This window comes from Rutilus rutilus (assembly GCF_951802725.1).
Source record: "Rutilus rutilus genome assembly, chromosome: 12".
In the NCBI taxonomy this organism is placed as follows: Eukaryota; Metazoa; Chordata; class Actinopteri; order Cypriniformes; family Leuciscidae; genus Rutilus; species Rutilus rutilus.
Window position 1 is genome coordinate 34,331,133 of NC_140217.1, and position 24,747 is coordinate 34,355,879.

At 36.5% G+C, this 24,747-nt stretch overlaps 1 protein-coding gene across 1 annotated transcript in view; it reads right to left on the reverse strand.

Moving 5' to 3' along the window:
- The window catches only part of camk1a (calcium/calmodulin-dependent protein kinase Ia), a 29,542-nt gene extending 5,495 nt beyond the window's left edge, over positions 1–24,047 (reverse strand). The window contains exons 1-5 of the mRNA XM_084426187.1: positions 23,861–24,047; positions 20,856–20,966; positions 7,286–7,417; positions 2,899–2,973; positions 2,623–2,761 (exon numbers count right to left, since the gene is read on the reverse strand). Coding sequence (XP_084282313.1) covers positions 2,623–2,761; positions 2,899–2,973; positions 7,286–7,417; positions 20,856–20,941 — 432 coding nt within the window. The 5' untranslated portion in view covers positions 20,942–20,966; positions 23,861–24,047. The remainder of the gene's footprint in view (positions 1–2,622; positions 2,762–2,898; positions 2,974–7,285; positions 7,418–20,855; positions 20,967–23,860) is intronic.
- Between the last annotated feature and the right edge of the window lie 700 nt (positions 24,048–24,747).

Genomic DNA, 24,747 nt, shown 5'->3' on the forward strand with positions numbered 1-24,747 from the left:
GTCATTTTTTTTTAAGAAATTAAAACTTTTATTCAGCAAGGATACATTAAAAATAGTGACAGTAAAAGCCTTTTATAATATTACAAACAAATATATTTCAAATAATGTTATTTTGAACTTTCTATTCATCAAAGAATCCTGATTTTTTTTATTATGGTTTCCACAAAAATATTAAGCAGCATAACTGTTTTCAACATTGATAATAAGAAATGTTTCTTTAAAACTAAATCAGCATATTAGAATGATTTCTGAAGGATCATGTGACACTGAAGACTGGAGTAATGGCTGTATGGCTGCTAATATTTCACAATATCACTGTTTTTACTGTTTGTTTTTTTTTTATGAAAAAATGCAGCCATGGTGAGCTATATACAGTATGCGGTAAGCGATACACTAGTATACCATTCCGAACAAAGCCTATTTCTGTCATATTGCTAAGCATCTCCTACTATGGCAAGCCGTTTAACATTTAATCTTTAAAACCAACTAATCTCTATTTTCATGCTACTAGTACTTATTTTTTAGACACTAGTATATATTCCATTAAGTACTAGTACTTATTCATTAGCTACTAGTGCTTATTCTTTAGGTACTAGTACCTTTTTAAAGATACTAGTACTTATTCATTAGATACTAGTGCTTATTCATTAGTTACTAGTACTTATTCATTAGATACTAGTACCTATTAAATAGATACTAGTACCTATTAAATAGATACTAATACTTATTCATTAGATACTAGTACTTATTTCAATAGTGACTAGTAACTATTCTTTTGTTACTAGTAACAAATAAAAAATTTTGCCATTGACTTCTATGGGGATCTGTCATTCAGATATCAACTATTCAGTTCTGACTAGTGTGTATTCCAACTGTGACTAGTACGTATTTATTAGATACTAGGAGTTATTTATTAGGTACTAGTACTTATTTTTTAGATACTAGTACCTATTACTAGATACTAGTATTTATTCAGTAAATACTAGTACTAAGTCATTAGATACTAGTACCTATTAAATATATACTAGTACTTATTCAATAGATACTGGTACTTATTCATTACTAGTACCTATTAATTAGATACTAGTACTTATTAATTAGCTACTAGTACTTATTTAATAGTCACTAGTAACAATTACAAAAGATACTAGTGTCTAATGAATAAGTACTAGTCTCTAATTAATAGGTACTATTATCTAATGAATAAGTACTAGTATCTAATGAATAAGTACTAGTAGCTAATGAATAAGTACTAGTAGCTAATGAATAAGTACTAGTATCTATTTAATAGGTACTAGTATCTAATGACTAAGGGCCCTTTCACACCTGAAAGTCCGCACCAAGGTCCGAACCAAAGTTCATGTTTTGATACATTGTATACATTTGGTTAGTTTTGGTTTGGTTTCACATTGCAATTATGCGAGCGCACTAAAGAACTTTTCATGACGTACTTGCGTCCTGTCGTCATCATCTACATGGCTGCATATTGACATTGATTGGTTTGTAAACGGACGTGCGTCTGACGTCAGCGTGTTGTCAATTCGGCGGGTAACTTTGACAAGAATGAATGAACAGACGCATATTATCGTTGCCACTATGCTGTTATTATTACGGCATTACTCCCTCCAGCACCGACTATACTCGACGCTAGTTCAAATTCGCCAAATGAACGTCCTCGTTGTGCAAACAAATCATCGCTGGTAGGACGCAGGACAAATGTGTGCGTGTGTGTGTGCGCGCGCGCGCGAATCAGCTGGAAGAAACGCTGTGGGCAGGACTGACAGATCTGCACATAAATATTCTTCTTCAGTTGTTTATGCTACGCGGGAACCACCGGAACTTCCTGTAAATGGTCCGAAAGTCCGAACAACACAGAAAATGCTTTCACACTAGAAACGAACCAAACCTTTGAACAGTTTGATCCGGACCGAGACCACCTCTTTTCGTCGGACCAAATTTCGTCTGTTTGGTCCGGACCGTGGTCCGTGGGAGGTTTCACACCTGTAATTTTGATTCGGACCAAACTGAAAAGTCCGAAAGTCCGGACCAAACAAGGTAGGTGTGAAAGGGCCCTTAGTAACAAAATAATAGTTACTAGTCACTACTGAAATAAGCACTAGTATCTAATGAATAAGTACTAGTATCTAATAATAAATACTAGTATCTAATGAATAAGTACTAGTACCAATTTAATAGGCACTAGTATCTAATGAATAAGTACTAGTGTCTTTTTAATAGGTACTAGTATCTAATAAAAAAGGAACTAGTATCTAATGAATAAGTACTAGTATCTTTAAAAAGGTACTAGTACCAAAAGAATAAGCACTAGTATCTAAAGAGTAGGCACTAGTAGCATGAAAATAGATAGTAGGTTTTAAGGATTAAATGTTAAAACGGCTTGCCATACGCCTACTGTTAAAATCTCATTGCTCTGAACTTCTGCTCCACACAGCTGAATATTAAACATTAAATACTTTTTAATTGGCAGTGATTTTGTCCCTTTGTGCCAGCATTTGGCTTTCACCGAGGACAGAAAAAACATTGCATGCTGAATAATTTGTCATATTGCGCCTGCTTAGAAAGGCAGAGTGTGATTATAGGGAAAGAATATGTAAGCATTACCTTCAGGTCTCTGTGCACAATGCCCATATCATGCAGATACTTCACTGCATCTAAAATCTGACGTATGAGTTTGCTGGCATCTCTCTCAGTGTAGAAGCCCTTTTCAACAATCCTGTCAAAGAGCTCTCCCCCTGAAACACTGTGAAGACCCACGCAAACAAACTGCAATTAGCACCTCCACTATAATGACATAAGCATTCAAGACACTGCAAATTAAACAAACATCAGACAATATCTTGGTTGGTGTGATCTTGAGTGGTGAGATTTTAAACTCACAGCTGCATGACCAGATACAAATGTGACTGACTTTCGAAGATGTCTTCCAGTGAAACAATATTCTCATGTTTTATTCTGAAAAGAAAGAAGAAAAGATAGCAATGATTAGAAGAGTTGTCAAAAAGTCGGAACCGAAATTGTAAAATTTGTGACGCTTTGAGCGCTGGTGAGCGGAATCGGAAACACCTTTGATTGGCTATTCATCGGGTCATCGGATATGTCTGTGATTGGCTACAATGATCAGCGCTTCAAAAACGTGTTGTAAATACACATCAATGGTGCTTAAAAATGACGTTTAAAAGCAAGCGTCTATTAGCGGACTGCTTGTGCTTTCAAACCAAGGGGGTAATATATCAGCCGTAAACTGAAGCTTCCCCGGGCGCCGCCATTGATTAGCAGACCATCACCTGCTGTTAGCATTCCATTGACTCCCATTCATTTTGGCGTCACTTTGACAGCGAATAACTTTACATCTGAGGCGTTTAAAAGCCCACCGGCAACTATAGTTGCCGCAGTGCATAGTTGTCATTTTCCTTTTGTAAGTATTTTTCTAGATGTAGTCCATGTTTTATTTCTCAATGACATGCAAGCAAACAACCAAATAAAGGATTTCAAGAAAAAAAAAAAAAGGTATTCACTTCCTTCCTGTCACATGAGGCTGTCAACTTCCTACCCCTACTTCCAGGAAGCATGGCGAAGGCAAAGCCTCCCAAAGAAAGGTCATTTTCATGTTACTAATAAGTATTTTTTGTTGACATATATATATCTACATAATCATGAAGGTCTCTAGAATCATCCAAACAAAACAAATCTTACAAGAGATCTATAGTTTTTTGTATACTTAGTAGGGCTGTGAAAAAAATCGATTTGATTTATAAATCGAGTTGGTAGGTCAAATTGATTCATATTCAGTGAATCGGGGGGGGGGATCGAATCGAATCGAATCATAAATCGAGTTTTTTAGGGAAAAAAAAAAATCGCCCAGCTCTAATACTTAGTCAAAAGTCCAAGCGGCAACTATAGTTGCTGGTGGGAAAATGCCTTGTAAGTACATATATCATGGGAAAATGGGGTATACTGTGTTAATAGGTTAATAAATCAAGGTTATTGGGCTTGTTTAGGGCATAAACATAACTTAACCCTTTAAATAACATCTCTACTGTTCAAAAATTGTCTGTATGTACTGGTATTTTTGTTATTTGCCTTTTTTTTTGTTATATACGTAGATATATTTTTTTCTTTATTCTATTTTTTTTTTTTTTATTGGACTTTTTGATACACAATGCCCTGTTATGGCTGCACTTTGTTCTGCACTATGTTCCACAACTTTAACCCTTGTTAACGCGCTGTTCCTTTGCGGTTTAGTCAGGATGTTTGGGGTCTGAGAGACCATGGCTAAAAGTTTTGTCAACGTTTAGCAGTTTTTGTACTGAAAAAAATCTGTTTTTCAATAATGTTACATTATGATTAGAGTCAAACCTGATCAGGATGTTACAAAGAGAAAAGATGGAGTTTTTAGAGTTGATCATTTATTTCAAACATCTGGTTTTCATATAATTCTACAAATTTAAAATGTGCCAATTCATTTCTGTCTATGTGTGTTCTGTGTTGTGTCTGATTTTGAGGATGAATTTTGTCCATTGATAAAATTCATTTGATTCTATTTCTAATCATAATAACATTACTGAAAAATTTTCTTTGTACAAAAAGTGCCTAAATTTTGACAAAAAGTAACTTTTATTATTATAATTGTGATTTCATAATATGTAGATATGAATACAACTGGAAAAACTTGTGAATTTCAGTTAGTCAAATAGTTCTGCAGCCATCTACTGGTTACAGTGATAATTTGTTACTTTTAAAACAGCATTTTCCAAAAGCTGGGCAAAAATCTTACACTAAACCATGTCAAATTATCCATGTTATCCCCATGAATGAAAGTTAAAAATGTGGATCAAAAAGACCCTGAACAGCACACAGGGGTTAAAAAAATGGATTTGTTGTTTGTTGTGTTTTCATATTCAAGCTAGATGCATTTTTGGGGGTTTGTATCAAATGTTCTTCGACTTTTATACATAATAAATTTGTTTATGAATAAAGATTGATCTGTTTAAAGCAGTTATTTTGAGATAAATGCCAAATGTTCTCCTCCTATTCATATTTTACATTGAGGGGGTGCATACAACATATTTGCCCACCGGCAACTATAGTTGCCGCACATTCAAATATGATTTTGAAGAAAGAAAAACCTGTGGAAAATAAATGCAGAACATGTTCACATAGGACACTATTAACACAATTATATGTAACCATTCAGAAAAATTTAGGCACAAATGGGTTAAAGACTCCATTTGTCCATTATTTATTTCTAAAGAAACACGAAAATGTATAAAAGGCTCCATTACCTTGTATCTTACGTTATGGCCCCGTGTAAAAATAGGCTAACGATTGCGTCATAACCACGCGACTCTCTGTCGCACAGTAGAGAGATTACCGTATGGACAGGAGGAGAAGCTCGCGGGCAATTGGGGGGACGTGGAGGCAAAATGACAAAATAATTAATCAGAATACTTAGCAAAAGTTGCTCCTGCTCCTAGCTCATGGACACCTCCTACTCACACTCTCCGTCTCTGCAAGTTTCGGAAGAGAATGATTCAGATTTCTCTTGGCACAGCTACTAGAAGACAGACGGGTTGCTCACGTCACATCTACGTCGTCAAGCTCAGTTTGAGTCTGCGCAGTACGCTCAGCCATCAGGAAGTGAGTGCTTCTAATTGACTTCTATGGGGTCGCTGTGTCCATTTATTTTACTGTCTATGTTTCAAACGCTCCCGCTCCCATTTTTTAAAAACACTTTCAAACAATTCCGTGTGCTCTCAAATGCTCCCGTGAGTGGATCATTGTGGCCAATCACAGACATATCTGATGAACGCGTGAACACAATGGCCAATCAGAGGTGTTTACGATTCCGCTCAAAGCGTCACAATTATAAAATTTCTGTACCGAATTGGTACCAAAGTCAGTTCTTTTTGACAAGTCTAATTAGAACAGAAAATTGGCATTTAGATTTATCATATTCGCCTGACAGACAGTAAAACGGCTGAAGATCCAAACATTGTTTAATGCTCTAAATATCTTTTTATGCTCTATCATGATGGCTTTCCTTCCGTCTCCCCTATTTTTATATAATTTTCTCAGTGTCTTTGATGAAGCTACACCGGCAATAGTGTAATCAGACATTTATAATATTCTGCTCCATCTCCATTTGACTTCCACTCTTTTGGTTTCCTGCTTTCCATTTGATTACAGTTTCTCACATCAATGGTGGAATTCTCTCTCTCTCTCTCTCTCTTTTTTTTTTCTTTGGTCCCTCTCCTTCACAATACTGCTGCGGGGAACCTCCATACCATCTCAGCCTCTGTGTGTGCTGTTGCCCTGGCAACAGAGACACTAAAAATAGGACTATCTCCAGTACTCTTGACATTTCCACTGCACACTTCTACGATTTCTCAAACTATAGCACATTTTGATTGGACGTATAGCATTTACAAGAGCTTTTCTTCTCTCAAAGAGCAATATGGCTCTTAAGAGGAAAAGGAAGAGACCTTTCAGCATCTTGACTGCCACTTATTCTTAACACTAAAGAGTCAAGATCTCGGCAGCATCTGTCATGGCTATAGACATTATTCACTGCAGCGCCATCTTTGATTTTTAATGGGAACGAAAGCGAGGTTTTGAGGGATAGACATACATCTCTTCAGTGGAGACATAAGGGGCAAGTGAAGGCCAATCAGATCAAAAAAGGCGGGGCTTAATGTTAACTGAAGATGAGTGTGAATTTCAACGCAACACTTTTCGTTTTTTACAGTGAATGAGTGTGTGCGTGGTAAGATATAAGTAGCTAAACATTTAATATTTGGCAACTCTTTACGATGGAAATGTTTAACGACCCATACAGTGATGCAAACTACTCAACTTTTTTAATGTAATTTCGCCATTTTGAATTGAAAATATACAAACATTTAAATATTTATATTAAAAAAACGACTAGAAACATGATTGTCAATGAAAATGTATTATTATAACGTTATTATTGTGTGTATTTTAAATGTAAGTAGCCTACAAATCAGTTAATTGTAACCTTTAATATTATAGTGATGTACCAGCTGGGTTTCTCTGTATAGTTTACAGCATTATTTGAGAGATTTTTTTTTTTGCGAATCGGATCGAATCATGAAATTTGTGCCAATGCCCGGCCATCCCTTATGAAAAAATGATCTGGTCTTCAGCTGGTTTAGATGTTTGGCATGCCAGTTGCCCATCCTGCCAAACAAACCAATTTAGACTGTTTTTCAATGCAGTAGTTCATGAGAGAGTCGGTTCTGACCTGTGTAACACAGCAATCTCATTCTCAATGCTGTTCTCCTTTCCCTCCAATGCTTTCTTAGGGATGCATTTAATGGCCACGAGTCGCTGGGTCTTCTTCTCCTCAGCCAGGAACACCTCAGAGAACGCTCCCCTGGAGAAAAGCAAAGATGGAGTTAGTGCTGTTGGACATTTAACTTTCCCCATTGGACCTTACGTTTTTTATACATTGACTTGAGAGTACAGAGAGTAGAGATAACCCAATATATCAGCCAGGGCTGCATTTCTCAAAAGTAAATGCACCAATGGTCTCTATGATGACTTAGGCTGCCAATGCTTTTGATAAACGCAGTTCAGGCTGACTAATTGGACAATATTTGGCCATTTCAAGATGATCAACATCAGTCAATAATAATCAAATTCAAGAATTAAAAAAAAATATTCTTTTATTAATCGTAATTGTATCATGTATATCAATTATATTAATTATACATATACATTTTTAAGAATTGTAAATATTTATTTTAAATGGTAAATGCGGCAATTATTATATGTTCTAAGTTTGCCACCAATATATGATATAAATCTGGGGTTTGCCAGAACTGCACATTTTTGTAAAGTTAGGAATAAAAACTGAGAAATAAATGAAATTGTTTCCTATTTTAATATATTTTTAAGATTATTTTAAAATTCTTCACCTTTCCTATGATGGCAAAGCTGAATTTTAAGCATCATCATTCTTATATGCTGATTTGGTGCTCAAGTAACATTTCTTATATTTATCAGTGATGAAAATAATTTGTGGAAACCAACCTTTGATGAAACGTATTTAAAAAGACATTTTTTGTAACATTATAAATCTTAACTGTCACTTTTGATCAATTGAATGCAACCTTGCTCACTAAAAAAAAGAATTTCTCTAAAAATATGTAGGAAAAAATGGACTGACCCTGAACAGTAGGCCTAGTGTAACTCCGAACAGCTCTAAAAGTTAATGCACATATGTTTTTCTAAATCATTGATGGAAAAAGCAGGAAAAAAAAGGTAATTTTTACCCTTCAGCGGTAACTCAACCCTGGCTGTTGTTCAACACAACAAAAAAGGGACTTAAACACTAGTGTTAACACCTTTTTCCCGTGGTATTCCTTTCTTTGTGTGTTGTTTGTGCAACAGAAATATTGTGAACAGCTGATATTTTATCAGGTCATACTTGTCAGGTAGGGGAAGATGAAACAGTGTGCTGTAAGTCTGCACTCTCCAGAGGGACACAGGTTGTGCCAGAAAAAGACAAACAGCACAAGCTGTTTAATCATCCAAGTAATATTTCCATGTGTTTAGGCATCTGTGTATGTTTTTGTCTCATTCAAGCATCCTTTCAGGTTTTTAGCCTTATATGCAGACAAACACATTCATTCTCATACTCTTCCTTAAACACAAAGCCTGTGTGTTAAAACAAGCACTGTCATGTATAATCTAGCTGCCCCAAACACACACTCCCTAAACTGCCTTCTAAATCACAGAGGGAGCAATTAAACACAATTTGCCACTAAGGAAAAGAGAAATAAACAAGTCAGAGAATAAATGACAGTAGAGGAAACTTCCACTTCCTCACTCCCAAGGCTACATTTCATATATAGCTGTTAAATTATAATATATTTTGTATCAAACTATTCAAAATTACAATCTCCTAAATATGAATACAAATAAGTACAAGGAAGTTTTACAGCACCATGATCTTAAAGAGGCTTTTTCAAAGTCTTTTGGGGTAAACTAGAATAAGTTTTCATGTTTGATTGTTCAAAAAATGCATTATTTTTCACATATTTTACATTGTTGCAGCACCTCTCTTCCCAGGCTGTCAGTAACACTCTGTTTAGTTCCTGTCTCCCGGTTCCTCCTTCTGAAAAGCACAATGCGCTCTGATTGGTTGGCTGGACTAGTGTTTTATGATTGGTCAACCACTTCATGTTACGGAAATGTCACACTCTTTACCATAACTGCAAGTTTCAACACACTACTAACTCAACCAGGCCTTTTTTTGGGGGGTATGCCTTGAGCGGGATTTATTTAAATGAGGAATACTGCGACATGTTTGTTCCCGGAAGAAAACTGAAGGCTACGGTCAGTCGAGGTGTTTCATGGAGTTGAAACAGTGTTTACTGATATATAGAATAACCCTTTGGAGTGCACTTTGTAACTTTGCAGACCTTTTTTAATGCTCAAACAGTAACATTACACACTAAAGAAAGCTGGTAATTTAAAAAAAGCATATGGGTCCTCTTTAATAGTATAAGAATGAACTAAAACTAAACAGAACACCATAGAAAACCACCTAGAACATGCTAGCAACCGCATAATGATGCCCTGGGAATCACATGTAAAAACACATTCATGTTTACATTACAAATACACTGTTTGCATTACATAAAATGTTTAAAAATGGTACAAGGGTGCTGAGAGACTTGAAAGCAATATTAGATTAGCCAAAATGATCAAAATATTTGCAAATATTCATTTAAAACTCTCAAAATATGTGTGAAATATATTCAAAAAATAAATAAAATAACATGCATTTTGAGAATGACAGTAAAATTTGTCTGAATGTGTGGGCCCAGTCATTATGCATCGTGTGCAATTGTCAGTATTTTAAAACTATTTTTAAATGCGTGCCTGTTTCATTGCATAACCCTGTAAGAGGATGATTTTAATTAAAAGGACCTTATGATATGTTGTTGTTGAGATAATACAAATAAAATGGAGGACTCTAATGACCTGGAAGCCACACTATAGTGAGTCATGGTCACAGCAGGGTTGTTTATTGAGAGAGAGCATCTCATACAGCGCTGCAGCTGTCAACAAACTTTCTACTGGACTCGTATCACAGAGTTATCAAAGTGCCTTAAGTGGAGTGAGGGGAGTGTGTGTGTGTAGGGGGGGACCAAAAGGAGGTCGGGAAGAAAGAAAGAAGAAAAGAAAGCGAGAGGAAATGAAGAGAGTGAGAGCTGTGCTGTTGCCGTGAGACATGGTGTAATTAAGGCCTCCCATGGCTTCCTGTGGGTAAAGGAGGAGGAAGATGGGAGAGAGAATGGAGATTAGGAAATGATACAAGACAGCCTGTGTGGGTGTTTGGGTCTGTAAATAAGAAAATTGTTTCGCAGAGACATGTAGCTGATGGAATGCCTTACATATGTTATGAGGCCAATAATTTCCCAACAGCAGCTAAAATAGATGCCCACGGTGTAAAGTGTTTCTTTAGAGAAAACATCGACACTGAAAGGCAAATGACAAACATTCATATTCATAATACATGAATATTCATAATTCACAATTCATATTTACATTACACTGCAGTGTTTACATTAGATCAAATGTTTAAATGTGGCACAACAATGCTGAGGGACTTTTACTGGCAATTATTAGATTAGCCACAAGGATACATTTTACCTAATATTTATTTAAAACTTTCAAAATATATGAAACATTTATAAAATGAAGAACAACAATGCAAGGGCATTTTGAGAATGAAATTTGTCTGAATGTGTGGGCCCAGTCACTTTGCATCATGTGTATTACATAAAATTTTCCGTGGTTTCCAATATACATTTTGTTATAGCCCTGCACCCCTAGTCCATCTCTGGTTCGTAAACTTTATGGGGGCTCGTCCAGGATCTAAAATACCCATCCCAAGACATTGGGGAAAAAATTGTCTACATATGTTCCTTGGAACTATGGTTTCGGGAAACACTGACTCATTGAACTATACTGATAATGACTTGCGACCATAGTTGGCTAACGATGCTTTTGGGAAACGCACCCCTGGGAAATAATCTGTAAAGCAATAATACAATCATTCAAAAAGTTAGTGTCAGAACACGGATTTAATGTCTCTCATTATTATTCAAACCCCAGAAACAACTCAATTTTGTGTCTTTGGTCTTCCACAATAAATTCTCAATTTAATTAAAGTAAATTTATTGAATACCCTATCTTAAATTCGTTTTTTTTTTCTTCAGCAAATATTGATAATTTATAACAAAAAAGAAAAACTTGCTACAACAAGCTGTTATTAATAATTAAACAAAAATGCAGCATGAGTTGGCTTGGTTGTTTGGGGAGCTTTTTTGTCATTTTAGATTCCCTTAGAAAGCCGTATAGATTTGGCTATAACTTCTGACTGAAAAACAAAATCTGACATCATACCAACCTGACGAGACTTGCTAAATAAAACTGGCTTCCTCATAAACTAAGCGTAGTCAATACAAATTCTCCTTTCAAAACATCGGCCTCATTTTGTTTAGGAAGGTTGGGCATCAACAAAGGGACCTTCCAGACAAAAACAGCTTAGAAATTTCATTCATCCTCCTTCTGTGACATAAACTTTCATCTAAAAATAAAATATCTCATCCTGTCACTATAGCAACCAGTCCCCTTTGACCTCATATGCCCACTTTGTAAATAAGATGAGCACTGTGAGCGGCTGAGAACAAAACAGCAAAGTCAAATGTTTGAATTCTGTAAGCTTTGAAAGAGCACAAAGATAAACCGTGCTCACATTTTGTTTCCTAAATATCCATATTTTCAACTAAACACTGAAAAAACACAGAAACACTCTTACAAACCTGAAATACTAACCTCTTGTCTAACAAAAAACATACCTTCTTCTTACAGATATAATATAAACAAACTGTTATTTTCATATATTAGTTAGCGCAATGTCTTAAGCACTTATTCATATCATGTCATAACAAAGTCTCCAAAGTACCACCGTTCTTCATTATGTTGTTAACAGTCATGTACATTTGTATAAACTGTATAAATTACAATATGGAAAACAACAGACTGGATATAACTGTAAACACAACTCGTATCTCTTTTTATGGCTCTCAGTAAATGTAACATTTACATTTGTGTCGATTTGTAAATGTTCACCATGTTTTTAACCATCCTCTATTTAATCCATGGTCGCAGCTAGATAAACCAAAGCAGATACAATTTCCCCAGAATAAATCAATTGACTCCACTCAAAGAATTCACGGATAAACCAATTCCATAATCTACTTTAGAAAAGAGGCTTTCCGTCAACATTTACAGTTAAATCCTCTGAACAACGCCTTACTGGGAAACTAGTCATAACCGCATCACGCTTTGAAATTAAAGCTGGGTTACAGGTTTGCTTATGCAGAGAAACCGTTCCATTTTGTGTCTATACTTGCATTAATGCAAGATTAATAGTGCAGAACAGACAAAAGAACACCTTTTGATTAATGACCGTACAGTGTGTGGTCTAAGAGTACAGAATGACAGAAACCTTTTGAGCAACCTTTCTTAAGATTAGCCCGGTAACATTTCCCACAACATTTACAAATACAGCTTCTTCTATTGGTACACCATACATCAAGAAAGGTCTCAAGGTTTTGGACTTTCCCATGATATATCACTCTCTCTCTCTGTTTATTTCTGCTGATGGGGCAGACAGGTCCCAGCTGCAGCAATTTTGCCTACTACACAGTCCGCTTTAGTTCATTCAGCTCTCTGTAGAATTTGTTGTTTGCCGACAGAAGGAAACATCATGGCCTGTGGCTCTCAGCACAAAACTAAAATTGCTCATTGACATTGAGCACGTTTACATGCACACCAATACGCAGGTAACTAGTTTATTGAAGTTTATTGAAATAGCCCAATTTAACGGTTTACATACAAATCAATAACCTGGCAATGCAAGTACACCGTGTTTACAAGACTGTATTAAAAAACAGGTTATTCACCAGTGGTGACTTCAAAATGTAAGAATACGTTTTTCAAAATACGACTCATTCTCCTCTCATATTTGAAGTTTCTACAACTGTACCACTTGTCTGTCCGAGATGAGATCACATTTTTAATATTAGTTTTATATTAAAGTCTATCTGAGTTTTCGGTATATTTCTCCTCCCGCAGCGCGAAACACTCGCTGTGGCTGGATGCGCTAAAAGGCCCACTGAAGTGCCTTAGAACCATAGACAGTAAAAGAAATGGACACAGCGACCCCATTGGATTCAACGGAGAAAAGTGAAGTCAATTAGAAGCACTCACTTCCTGATGGCTGAGCGTACTGCGCAGACGACGTAGATGTGACGTGAGCAACCCGTCTGTCTTCTAGTGGCTGTGCCGAGAGAAATCTGAATCATTCTCTTCCGAAACTTGCAGAGACGGAGAGTGTGAGTAGGAGCTGTCCATGAGCTAGGAGCAGGAGAAACTTTTGCTAAGTATTCTGATTAATTATTTTGTCATTTTGCCTCCACGTCCCCCCGACTGCCCGCGAGCTTCTCCTCCTGTCCATACGGTAATCTCTCTACTGTGCGACAGACAGTCGCGTGGTTATGACGCAATCGTTAGCCTATTTTTTACAAAAACAGCTTCTATGGGGCCATAACGTAAGATACAAGTTCTACCAGAAAGACTCGGGAGATAAAATGATATAACAAGAGTAAATTTATTAATAGCTCAGCAAGCATAGTCTTTGGCGTAGGCCCCGTCCTTAGCAAGCAATGCGAGGGTAACGGAATCTGCAAATCCCGCCTGAAGATGAAGGCAGGGGCGCAGCCGACCCCCTGGAGGTAAAGGAAGGGACCATCCTGGTGGTGGTGGGGAGGATGGAGGGAAAGGACCATCTTGGAGGTGGTTGGGGAGGATGGAGGTAATTGGCGCCGTCAGTATCTGCGAACTCAGACGGATGTAAGTACCATTCTTTTATACTGAGAGTGTTAACACATGATTGGTTAGAAGTGAGTTAATTCATGACGCGCTGATTGAGTCTTCCTGGCAGAACTTAACGCTAAGCTTACATGTAATGGAGCCTTTTATACATTTTCGTGTTTCTTTAGAAATAAATAATGGACAAATGGAGTCTTTAAATGCCTCAGATGTAAAGTTATTCGCTGTCAAAGTGACGCCAAAATGAATGGCAGTCAATGGAATGCTAACAGCAGGTGGGGGTCTGCTAATCAATGGCGGAGCCCGGGGAAGCTTCAATGTTTTCCGAAACATTGGCCCCCTGCTTAGAACGTGCAGCATTGTATGATGTGTTGACGTAATTTCCACTGAAACAGGAAGCTAAGGTGGGACATATTGAATGGCTCCTCCCCCTTTTCAAATAGCCAATAGCGTTTAGTTTACCTCACAGACTGCAAGTCGTACTTGACGGCACCATGGAAGCGACATTTCATTCTTAACCAAAGTACAATTGGAAAACGAAATAAAACTTGAACGTTTGAGCAGCCGAACACACATCTCCAACCCATATTGCTCCGTGACGTGTCAACGGTCGCTTTGGCCAGGTGGTATTTGTAGCATAGGGAGCGGGACGCTTTAGATTCCACAGAGCATTTGATTGGACCGAATTCGCGGTGATGTCATAAAAATCCGTGATACATTTTAGTGGAAGTGAGAGACTGTAAGTTTTGAATGCTTATATCTCCTAAATGCGAATTTTGTCATTGTTTTGGAACACACCAGCTTATTCATTACCAAAAGCTAACATATTCATACTAAAAGCTAAAAAAAGGTACATTTCAGTGGGCCTTTAAATCTGCTGTAAAAGGACGCTTTCCTGACACATCACACATGCGCAGTTCAATAAGCCGACAGAACCCAGGTTAAGGTGTTTACATGCCGGGGTAATAGGCAAAAATCTAGCTCTGTCGCTTGGTTTATTCTTAAGCTGTTTATGATCTTACACTGATAAAGGAAAATGGTTACAATGCGTTTAGATAACCACACGTGTTGTCGGCTTATTAAGCATAATCGGTTTAAGACCGTGCATGTAAACGCAGTTCCATTTGTACACTAACTGCACTGCTCCAGTCCAATGCAAGAATATAATACATGTAGTCATAGAATCAAGCGGCTTGTCCGCAGACAGGTTCACTGACCGTCTGATGGATGTGACAAGCAAGACTGATTGGCTGGCTTGGATAAAATTGTCTGCCAAATGTGTAAATATATGAAGTTCCAGAAGTCGGGGAGCACACAGGTTTTTTATCAGTTTGGTGAGAAACAATTCATGTTTGCAAGATACATACGACGGCTTAAATTTATTAAAAGAATTTGTGTAAAATCATTCTACTGTAAATTGTCACATTAAATGCAATGCACTTATTTATGTAACACTGTGTCTACACTAGAAGCGACCAATGTCACATTGCTTAAGGCTGTCAGCACTGGAAGTGTCAAAACTGAGTGTCACCTCAAGGCTTGACTTCAGGAGCAGTCACTTGTTTCCTACTTTATTTCATCAGAAATACATTAAAAATGACTTTGTATGAGCTATTTTATAACCACATGTATACACAATGCAAGTTTTGCATAAAATCATGGTTAGACTTGAATTAGTAGGCCAGAATATACGCTAAACCGTCTGAAAGTTTAGAGTCAGTATTATTTTTAAAGGTTTTTTGAAAGAAGTCACTTATGCTCATCAAGGCCTGCATTTATTTGATCAAAAATACAGTGGAAACAGTAATTTGGTGAAATATTATTTCAGTTTTAAATAAATGTTTTCAATTTTAATATTTTACTGAATTGAATTCAATATTCAATGAATTTTGAGCCTCATTACTCCAGTCTTCAGTGTCACATGATCCTTCAGAAATCATTCTAATATGGAGCTCAAGAAACATTTATTTTATTATTATTATTTATTATGTTGAAAACAGATGTGCTGCTTAATATTTTTTGTGGAAATTGTAATACATTTTTTCAGGATTCTTTGAATAGAGCACCATTTATATGTAAAAGAAATATTTTAATGTCTTTACTGTTACTTTTAATGTGTCCTTGCTGATTAAAAGTATTGATTTCTTTCAAGAAATTTTTTTTTGAACGGTAGAGTATAATGTTTCATAGCAGTCAATGAATGAAATTTGTAAATGAATAAAGTAAAAAAGTTCAAAAGGGAAATTCACCAAAGTGGCTGGAAAACCTGTTCTATAAATAGAAAAGTGGGATCCGTCAACTGAAGGTGCATTGCAATTTGCCACAAGGGACACTTATTTTCAGATTTAACCAATCACAAACAAATGAAAATAACTGCGGTTGGCCACTTTATAAGTCATGAAGATGGTCTCTTTCTGTTGAAGTAGGTATTTCTTTGCCAGAATAATGTACAAAGTGGTTCATACTACATGCTGATAGTCGAACACAAAGGTATTAAAGTCGGCATGAAACAAAAGATGCAATAGTCTTATCCTCCCTATCGTATATCCGAGTGAAACGGCTTCTCAAACAAGAAAAAATGTAAAGCTGGACTTGGTTTTGTCCATCAGGAATTGATTGGATGGTTGTGTTTTGCTATTGCTGTGATCACATGTGAGTGATCCGAATTCGGAAAGGCATGGAAAATGAATAATGCATTCTACGGAGCCTCCAAAGGGACACGGTTAGGCTTGCTGCGGTAGTCAGTTACATTACAGTACATCAGATTTCACTTATCACATGAGGATAGTAAGGAGAACTGACTGACAGGATGATGTTGAAGGATTTGGTGCGCAACAGATCCTGACAAATATCTTATCTTGTAAAATGAGGGGTCAGTACCACCGCTCCCTATAGACAAAGTACACGTGATCGCAAATTGGAAAGTGAAAGTGAAAAGCGAGAGTGCGTTCAAAAGCGCATTCAAAATATTTTTTTCCCATCACCATGTCCCTTTAGGGGCTCAGTAGGGGGCTCATTCGGCTTCCGGCACAACTATGTGATTGACAGTTGGTCCCGCCCTCGCGCCAGTAAACCTATCATCAGAAAAAAGAAGAGATGTTGCCACAAGAGGGAGGGGAAGTCATTTTCATTAAAGATTACGAGGGCACATGAATTTACCAAAAGAACTAAATAATGGTGTGCACGGATAAATAATTTATAATGAATACTGCAATATTCCATAACAAATATGAATTTCATGTTGACTTTAAGGACTGAGGTATTGGTGCAACATAGGTCAAGCTTAACAATTGCTCCACACAGTGATGCTAAGAATTTATCTCTGGTGATTGTGTAGCATGCACAGCTCCAAAGAAGGGGATTTAACATGAGGCTGGCCATGTGAACTCAAGCTGAAGTAAGCATGCCCAAATGATTATGTTATGCCATCTGAAATAGCAGTCATTCTGGCCGCAGGAGGGGAGAGACACTCATAACAACCCCCTGATGAATATTATATGCTTGTGTATGTGTCTGGGAATTCATCACAGCTCTACACTAGTGACTTTCCCCTCAGCAGCCCCTTGGAGGTTGGCGATGCGCTTGCACCCAGTATTCGCCGTCCTGTATCTCACATGCTTCGTGAATGTCACTAAGATGCGGCATGGCAGATCAGTCTGTCCATCTGTTTATCCCTCTCTCTGGCTCTCGTCCTCAGCCACGTCACCCAAGATGGACCGAACGTGACAGTAAATGTACACACTACACCCACGCACTCTGAGGTATAAATATAACTGTGACACAAAAGGGCTAGAGCACTTAGGGTCGACGAACGCTCTACTACAACTGGCTTCAGATGAATAATAGAAGCGTTTTAAGGTCTCTCACAACATGACTTCAAAACAAACTGAAATTTTTGTAGTTGCTTTTGCAGGAAAACAAGCAGGAATAATATAAATTTAACAAATCCCCATTATTGACGGCAAATGAAAGCCCTGCTGAGTGCCACACTGAGGTGTCATTAATCACACCCGGCAAAGTGAGAAAAAGAGGCAACTGCTCCAACAGAAAATGGTTTCTGATGACACTCAGTGCCAATATATTCTGAATATTGTTTTCATAATGCCAACATGACATATTGCTATTCTTAACAGACTAAAACAAATGAAGGAGATCTACAGAGGAAGAGCTACAGAAGAAGATTAGATGGAATACTTGTTGATACCATAGTTGCAGGTGCGATTCAACAGTCTGATGGATGAATGATTCCCATATAGTGCTAAAACACTAAAGATGTGATTTTCCTGTACTCATGATGTCCTTTAACGGATAAACATTATTTTGTGGTGAAGTAAATGCTGCAAAAAAAAAACAATGCCAGTTCAGGCAAAAAAGTAAATTCTATATTAGTACTCAATTCAAGCGTGTAGAAATGAAAGCATAAATATCAACATTATAAAATTAAGTCAAATTACTCAACTTTTCTGATACAGGTGTTCCCATCATGCACTGGGCCTTGAATAATTAATTAGGTTGATTTTTCACTGTTTTCCAGCTGTATTTACACTGTTTTATCATTGCTTTTGTGACATTTGGAGTTCATTTTCTACTCAAAATGACACATTCAAACACCAAAACGATCCATCAAATGTTACAGTCACTGTGTATTGTCTACCAAGTATTGAGGTCTCTGCGTTCACATGAAGCGCAATCTCTAATCTGTAGATATGGTGTCTCACACAATATCTATGCGATATTTCTAAGTAAAGCATATACTTTAAAAGTGTGGTTTAATTCAATGATATATTGTTTGAGTGAAATGTATTGCAAAGGAAACTTCAACTAAATATACACTCATCTAAAGGATTATTAGGAACACCATACTAATACTGTGTTTGACCCCCTTTCGCCTTCATAACTGCCTTAATTCTACGTGGCATTGATTCAACAAGGTGCTGAAAGCATTCTTTAGAAATGTTGGCCCATATTGATAGGATAGCATCTTGCAGTTGATGGAGATTTGTGGGATGCACATCCAGGGCACGAAGCTCCCGTTCCACCACATCCCAAAGATGCTCTATTGGGTTGAGATCTGGTGACTGTGGGGGCCATTTTAGTACAGTGAACTCATTGTCATGTTCAAGAAACCAATCTGAAATGATTCGAGCTTTGTGACATGGTGCATTATCCTGCTGGAAGTAGCCATCAGAGGATGGGTCCATGGTGGTCATAAAGGGATGGACATGATCAGAAACAATGCTCAGGTAGGCCGTGGCATTTAAACCATGCCCAATTGGCACTAATCGGCCTAAAGTGTGCCAAGAAAACATCCCCCACACCATTACACCACCACCACCAGCCTGCACAGTGGTAACAAGGCATGATGGATCCATGTTCTCATTCTGTTTACGCCAAATTCTGACTCTACCATCTGAATGTCTCAACAGAAATCGAGACTCATCAGACCAGGCAACATTTTTCCAGTCTTCAACTGTCCAATTTTGGTGAGCTTGTGCAAATTGTAGCCTCTTTTTCCTATTTGTAGTGGAGATGAGTGGTACCCGGTGGGGTCTTCTGCTGTTGTAGCCCATCCGCCTCAAGGTTGTGCGTGTTGTGGCTTCACAAATGCTTTGCTGCATACCTCGGTTGTAACGAGGTATTTCAGTCAAAGTTGCTCTTCTATCAGCTTGAATCAGTCGGCCCATTCTCCTCTGACCTCTAGAATCAACAAGGCATTTTCGCCCACAGGACTGCCGCATACTGGATGTTTTTCCCTTTTCACACCATTCTTTGTAAACCCTAGAAATGGTTGTGCGTGAAAATACCAGTAACTGAGCAGATTGTGAAAGACCGGCCCGTCTGGCACCAACAACCATGCCACGCTCAAAATAAATCACGCTTAAATCACCTTTCTTTCCCATTCTGACATTCAGTTTGGAGTTCAGGAGATTGTCTTGACCAGGTCCACACCCCTAAATGCATTGAAGCAACTGGCATGTGATTGGTTGATTAGATAATTGCATTAATGAGAAATTGAACAGGTGTTCCTAATAATCCTTTAGGTGAGTGTATATTACTCAACCTTTTACTAGCCAAGTTAAAATTACTTATTTTCTTTGTTACTTTCACTTAACTTAGTTAAGTAGAGTTTACTTAATTCCATATGTGAAATTTACTTTAAAAATATGTGTGCAAAACCTTGCCAAAGAAAAATTAAAACACTGTTTTTTTTCAGTGTAGATCTAATAGGGAAGCTATTAAATCAAATCATGTTTGGAGAATTATCATGTACTATGACTACAACTTAAAACATAACTACAACTTAACTACAACTATTAAAAAAACTTTTGTTAATTAAATAAAAAATTAAATAAAAAATTTAAATATACAAAAGTAGAATTGTGACCTGGGTACGGAGCCCCTAAAGACACATGCTGATGGGAAAACATATGAGATGAGAGCAAAATATTTATTTAAATTCTTTTGTATTCACTCACAAAAGTTATGTACTTCTGGGGGGAATGCAAAACATTTGCGAGAACGCAAAAGCATTGACATATAATTTTTTTTTCCATATCCATGTCCCTTTAGGGGTTCCATACCTTGGCAACTAACTGAAAATAAGTTTAAGTTAAGCAATAAAATTACTAACTGGAAAAGAGTAAAAACTAAAACTGAAATAAAAATTAATTAAACTTGAATAATTATATATATATAAAAAAAAACTAATACAAATATCAACAAAACTACTACAAAAAACTAACTCAAAATATGAATAAAAACGATAATAGCATATTAAAAATGCAAAGATAACACTGACTCAACTGCCAAATGCAAAAGGCAATTGCATAAAGCATTAATCAAACAAAGCTCTGGGCACTTTCATGGTAAATAGAGCAATTAATTTATTAAACACTCACGTCCCCAAGACCTCCTTGAAATCGTAATTTTCCTTGATATCAGTTGTCTTCTTTTTCCATCCATTTTCATCCTCTCCTAAAGGCATTGTATAGTTGATTTCCACTCAGGAACTAAAAAAAAGACAGAAGTAGAGGTCAATGAATAAGTCAATGAAAAAGAAAAATAGAAAATGTATAAGTTTAATACAAAACACAGAACAGAGAAAACTATGATTTCAAAAAAATCTGGATGTATATTTAGAAGAGTGTTTTTGGTTTCATGGCTATTATTAAATCGATTAAATTATTAAATGGATCAATGTGATTCAGCAGTATTAATGCTCCTCTGAGGAGCCACTACTGACACACACTTATTGACATTTCTAACAAGCTAGGTTGAATTAGGCTACATGAAACAGAGTACACCATCACACTGCAGGACTACTGGTAATCTGAGTCTGCATTCCATAAGAGAGAGAGTGAGTGTGAGAGAGTGAGAGTGAGTGAGTGAGTGAGTGAGTGTGTGTGTGTCTGTGTCTGCCCATAATTTCCCCTTAAAAAGGTTTTTTATTTTATTCAACAAATAAACACACACACACACACACACACACACACACACACACACACACACACACACACACACACACACACACACACACACACACACACACACACACACACACACATCTATATATAAACTGTAAAATTTACAACAACAGCCAGAAATTCACTGTAAAAAATGTTGACAATGCTTCCAGTTTTACAGGATGTCTGTATATTTTACAGTTTATAACAGTATATTTTATTAAGTTATACATCCCCGGTTTCACAGACAAAGCTTAAACCTAGTCCCAGACTAAAATGGATGTTTGAGCGGTTTTAACTGAAAGCAACTTGCACAAAAATGTCTTAAAATATGTCAGTGCCATTGTTTTGTCTCAAGATGCACACCAGTTTTTCTACGGCACATTTATAAAAGCTACTTAATAAATGTCCTACTTGAACTAAGGCCTAATCCTGACTTAATCTAAGCCCTGTTTGTGAAACCAGGCCATAATGTTTATACACCTACTTTAACTACCAAAAGCTGCCTTTTTACCTTAGAATACTGATAACCATTGTGATGGAATACAGGTGGCACAAGAGAACATGATGAATCAGAGTTCATTGTAAGCAGCTGTTAATAAAACATGACTAATACTCATATAAAGACTATGCACAGGGTCATACACAAAACACTATCAGGGTAACACACATGATGACACTAAAATAATGCAATAAAAATTCACTAAATAACATAAAATGTAACACAAAACACACTAATGCAAGAGCATCACCAAGCACCACCATGTTTAACTGTAGGGAGAGTGTTCTTTTCAGCATATGCTTCAATCTTCTTCCTTCAGACATACCACTGATCCGCTGAGCCCAAAAGTTCCAGTTTTGTTTCATTGCTCCACATAACAGAATCCCAAAACTTCTGTGGCTTATTTATATGATTTTGAGCAAATCGGAGCCTCTTGTGCTTTTGGGTCAGTAGTGATGTACGTCTAGGAGTTCTGGCATGCGTTTAACTGTGCAAGCTGAAAGCTCAGTGGCTGTTGCCAATGCCACCAAGTCTTGCTGCAGGTCTTTTGCAGTCACTCAATGGTTTTTCTGAACCTGCATGCCTTCTCAGAAATCTGGTTGCAGCCATTGATAGCTTCCTTTTTCTGCCCCGTCCAGGAAGTGTAACAACTGCTCCTTTAACTATGAACTTGTGTGAACTATGCTTCCAACGGTGTCTCTAGGAACATCTAGTGCCTTCTCTATCTTTTTGTATCCTGTTCCTTGTTTGTGAAGGACGGTGATATCTTCTCTATGTTTTTTTTTAACCATTCTTTTGACTTAGCCATATTTCTAACATGCAGTCAAACCTGACACTCAACAAACCAAGCCAGGTCAGATATTTCATGTGTTCAAGCTCAAGCACACCTGGTGCAACTAATGAATCTCTTTTGCAGATTTGTGCTGTTGTGAGTTTTTTTTTTTTTTTTTAAAGGTCTGTGAAAGAAGGTGTGTAACACACACATACAGTATATATATATATATATATATATATATACATATATATATATATATATACATACATATATATATATATACATACATATATATATATATATACATATACATATATATATATACATATACATATATATATATATATATATATATATATATACATATATATATATATATATACATACATATATATATATATATATATATATATATATATATATATTACACACCCTCTTTCACAGACCTTTAAAAAAAAAGAAAAATCTTTATTTCGTACCCTGTTCATAGAAATTGCCAGACAAAATAACAAACAACTGAGCAGATCCGGCAACCCATAACTCTCAAATTTATGCATATCATAACTTTTATGCTTTCAACATCTTACAGTTACTTAGAGTAATCCCATGATGTGTGAACATGTATCATATAATTACATGCTATTATATAAACATCAGTACGTTACTTTTAGCAAAGGAATAGACATAGGCTACAACAAAACAAGGCTAAAAATCAACTATAATCTTAGGAAAAACGCTGTTTCACAGATAAATTGAAAACATACAATTCACAAAAACCCTTACCAATGTCTCAAAGTGCTCCGCATCTCGAGTCATTGAACAAGCAATGCACTATGCCAATGGATGCATATTGTTCGTGTATGTGTATAAGTGTGTGTGTATTCAGACACTGCGCATATGCCCATGTTGGAGTCTGATGCCACCTGCACTAATAATCTTCTATGAACAGACAAGGAAACTACATGAATTGACTGAAAAAAGGATGCGTTTTCTGTTTTAAATCGACGTTATCTTACACAGACACCTAATGCAACTGTCTGTAGGCTATTGTCCACATCATGCATTAAAGCTTGTGGGCATTGCAGAAGATTATGCTTCTACATTTAAATCAGTTCAGGCACATCAACCGCTGACTTCGAGGAAAACTTAAAATAAATGCAATACCTGATCGACTGCTCCTATGGAGGGATGGTCCTCTTCTGGCTCTTTATCTATCCGCAATTCTCTTTCGATGCAATAGTTGCGGGATCTACCCTGACGTCAAATAGCGAGTGGAGGAGGCGTCTTATTTGAATGATTCAATATAATGATACAATCCGGACATCATGATACTATTCCCGAGTGCCATTCGCAGAACCCTACAGATTGTTGGACCACAATGGCAAATGACTTAACATTAACAAATTACAGTCAATGCATCAAGTAAATAAATATACCCCCAAAATCGTTCAAAGTACGAACATATATGTTTCCATATATGGAAATCTTTTTTGTCAAAGAAAATTTTATCTTGCATTTGCACATTTATATAATTTTGAGTTTGTGGGTTTTTTTTATGAATGAATTAATTTATTAAGTAGGCGTAGAATGTTCAGTTTGTGGCCTAAAGGCCGAAAAATAGCGTAACAAATAATGGGTCCCCATGTAAATGTCATGGTAAATGTCCACTGTTTGTTTTTAAAGAATGCAGCATCTTGTTACAGTATTTCTAAAGATTCCTCGAAGGTAATTAATCAATTAAAAATTACATTTTTTTAATTATATTAGAAAGCCTCTAATTTTTTGTTTAGTTTTTCTTTCTTTTTTTTTGCATTTTTTAATAGTAATAATATTTTATACTGTAAAATTATTATTTTTCATTATTATTATTTATTATATATCAGTTATTCTTTATTCAGCTCCATAACTATTTTTGTTCATCCTTAATTCATTGCAAACTTAGCTTAGTTTGATTACGTTGTAATTTGGGGGGAAAAGGAATAAAAAAAATAAAAAAATACATTCAACGAATAATAGAAAATAAAACATTAAATCTGCTGAAAATGCACATC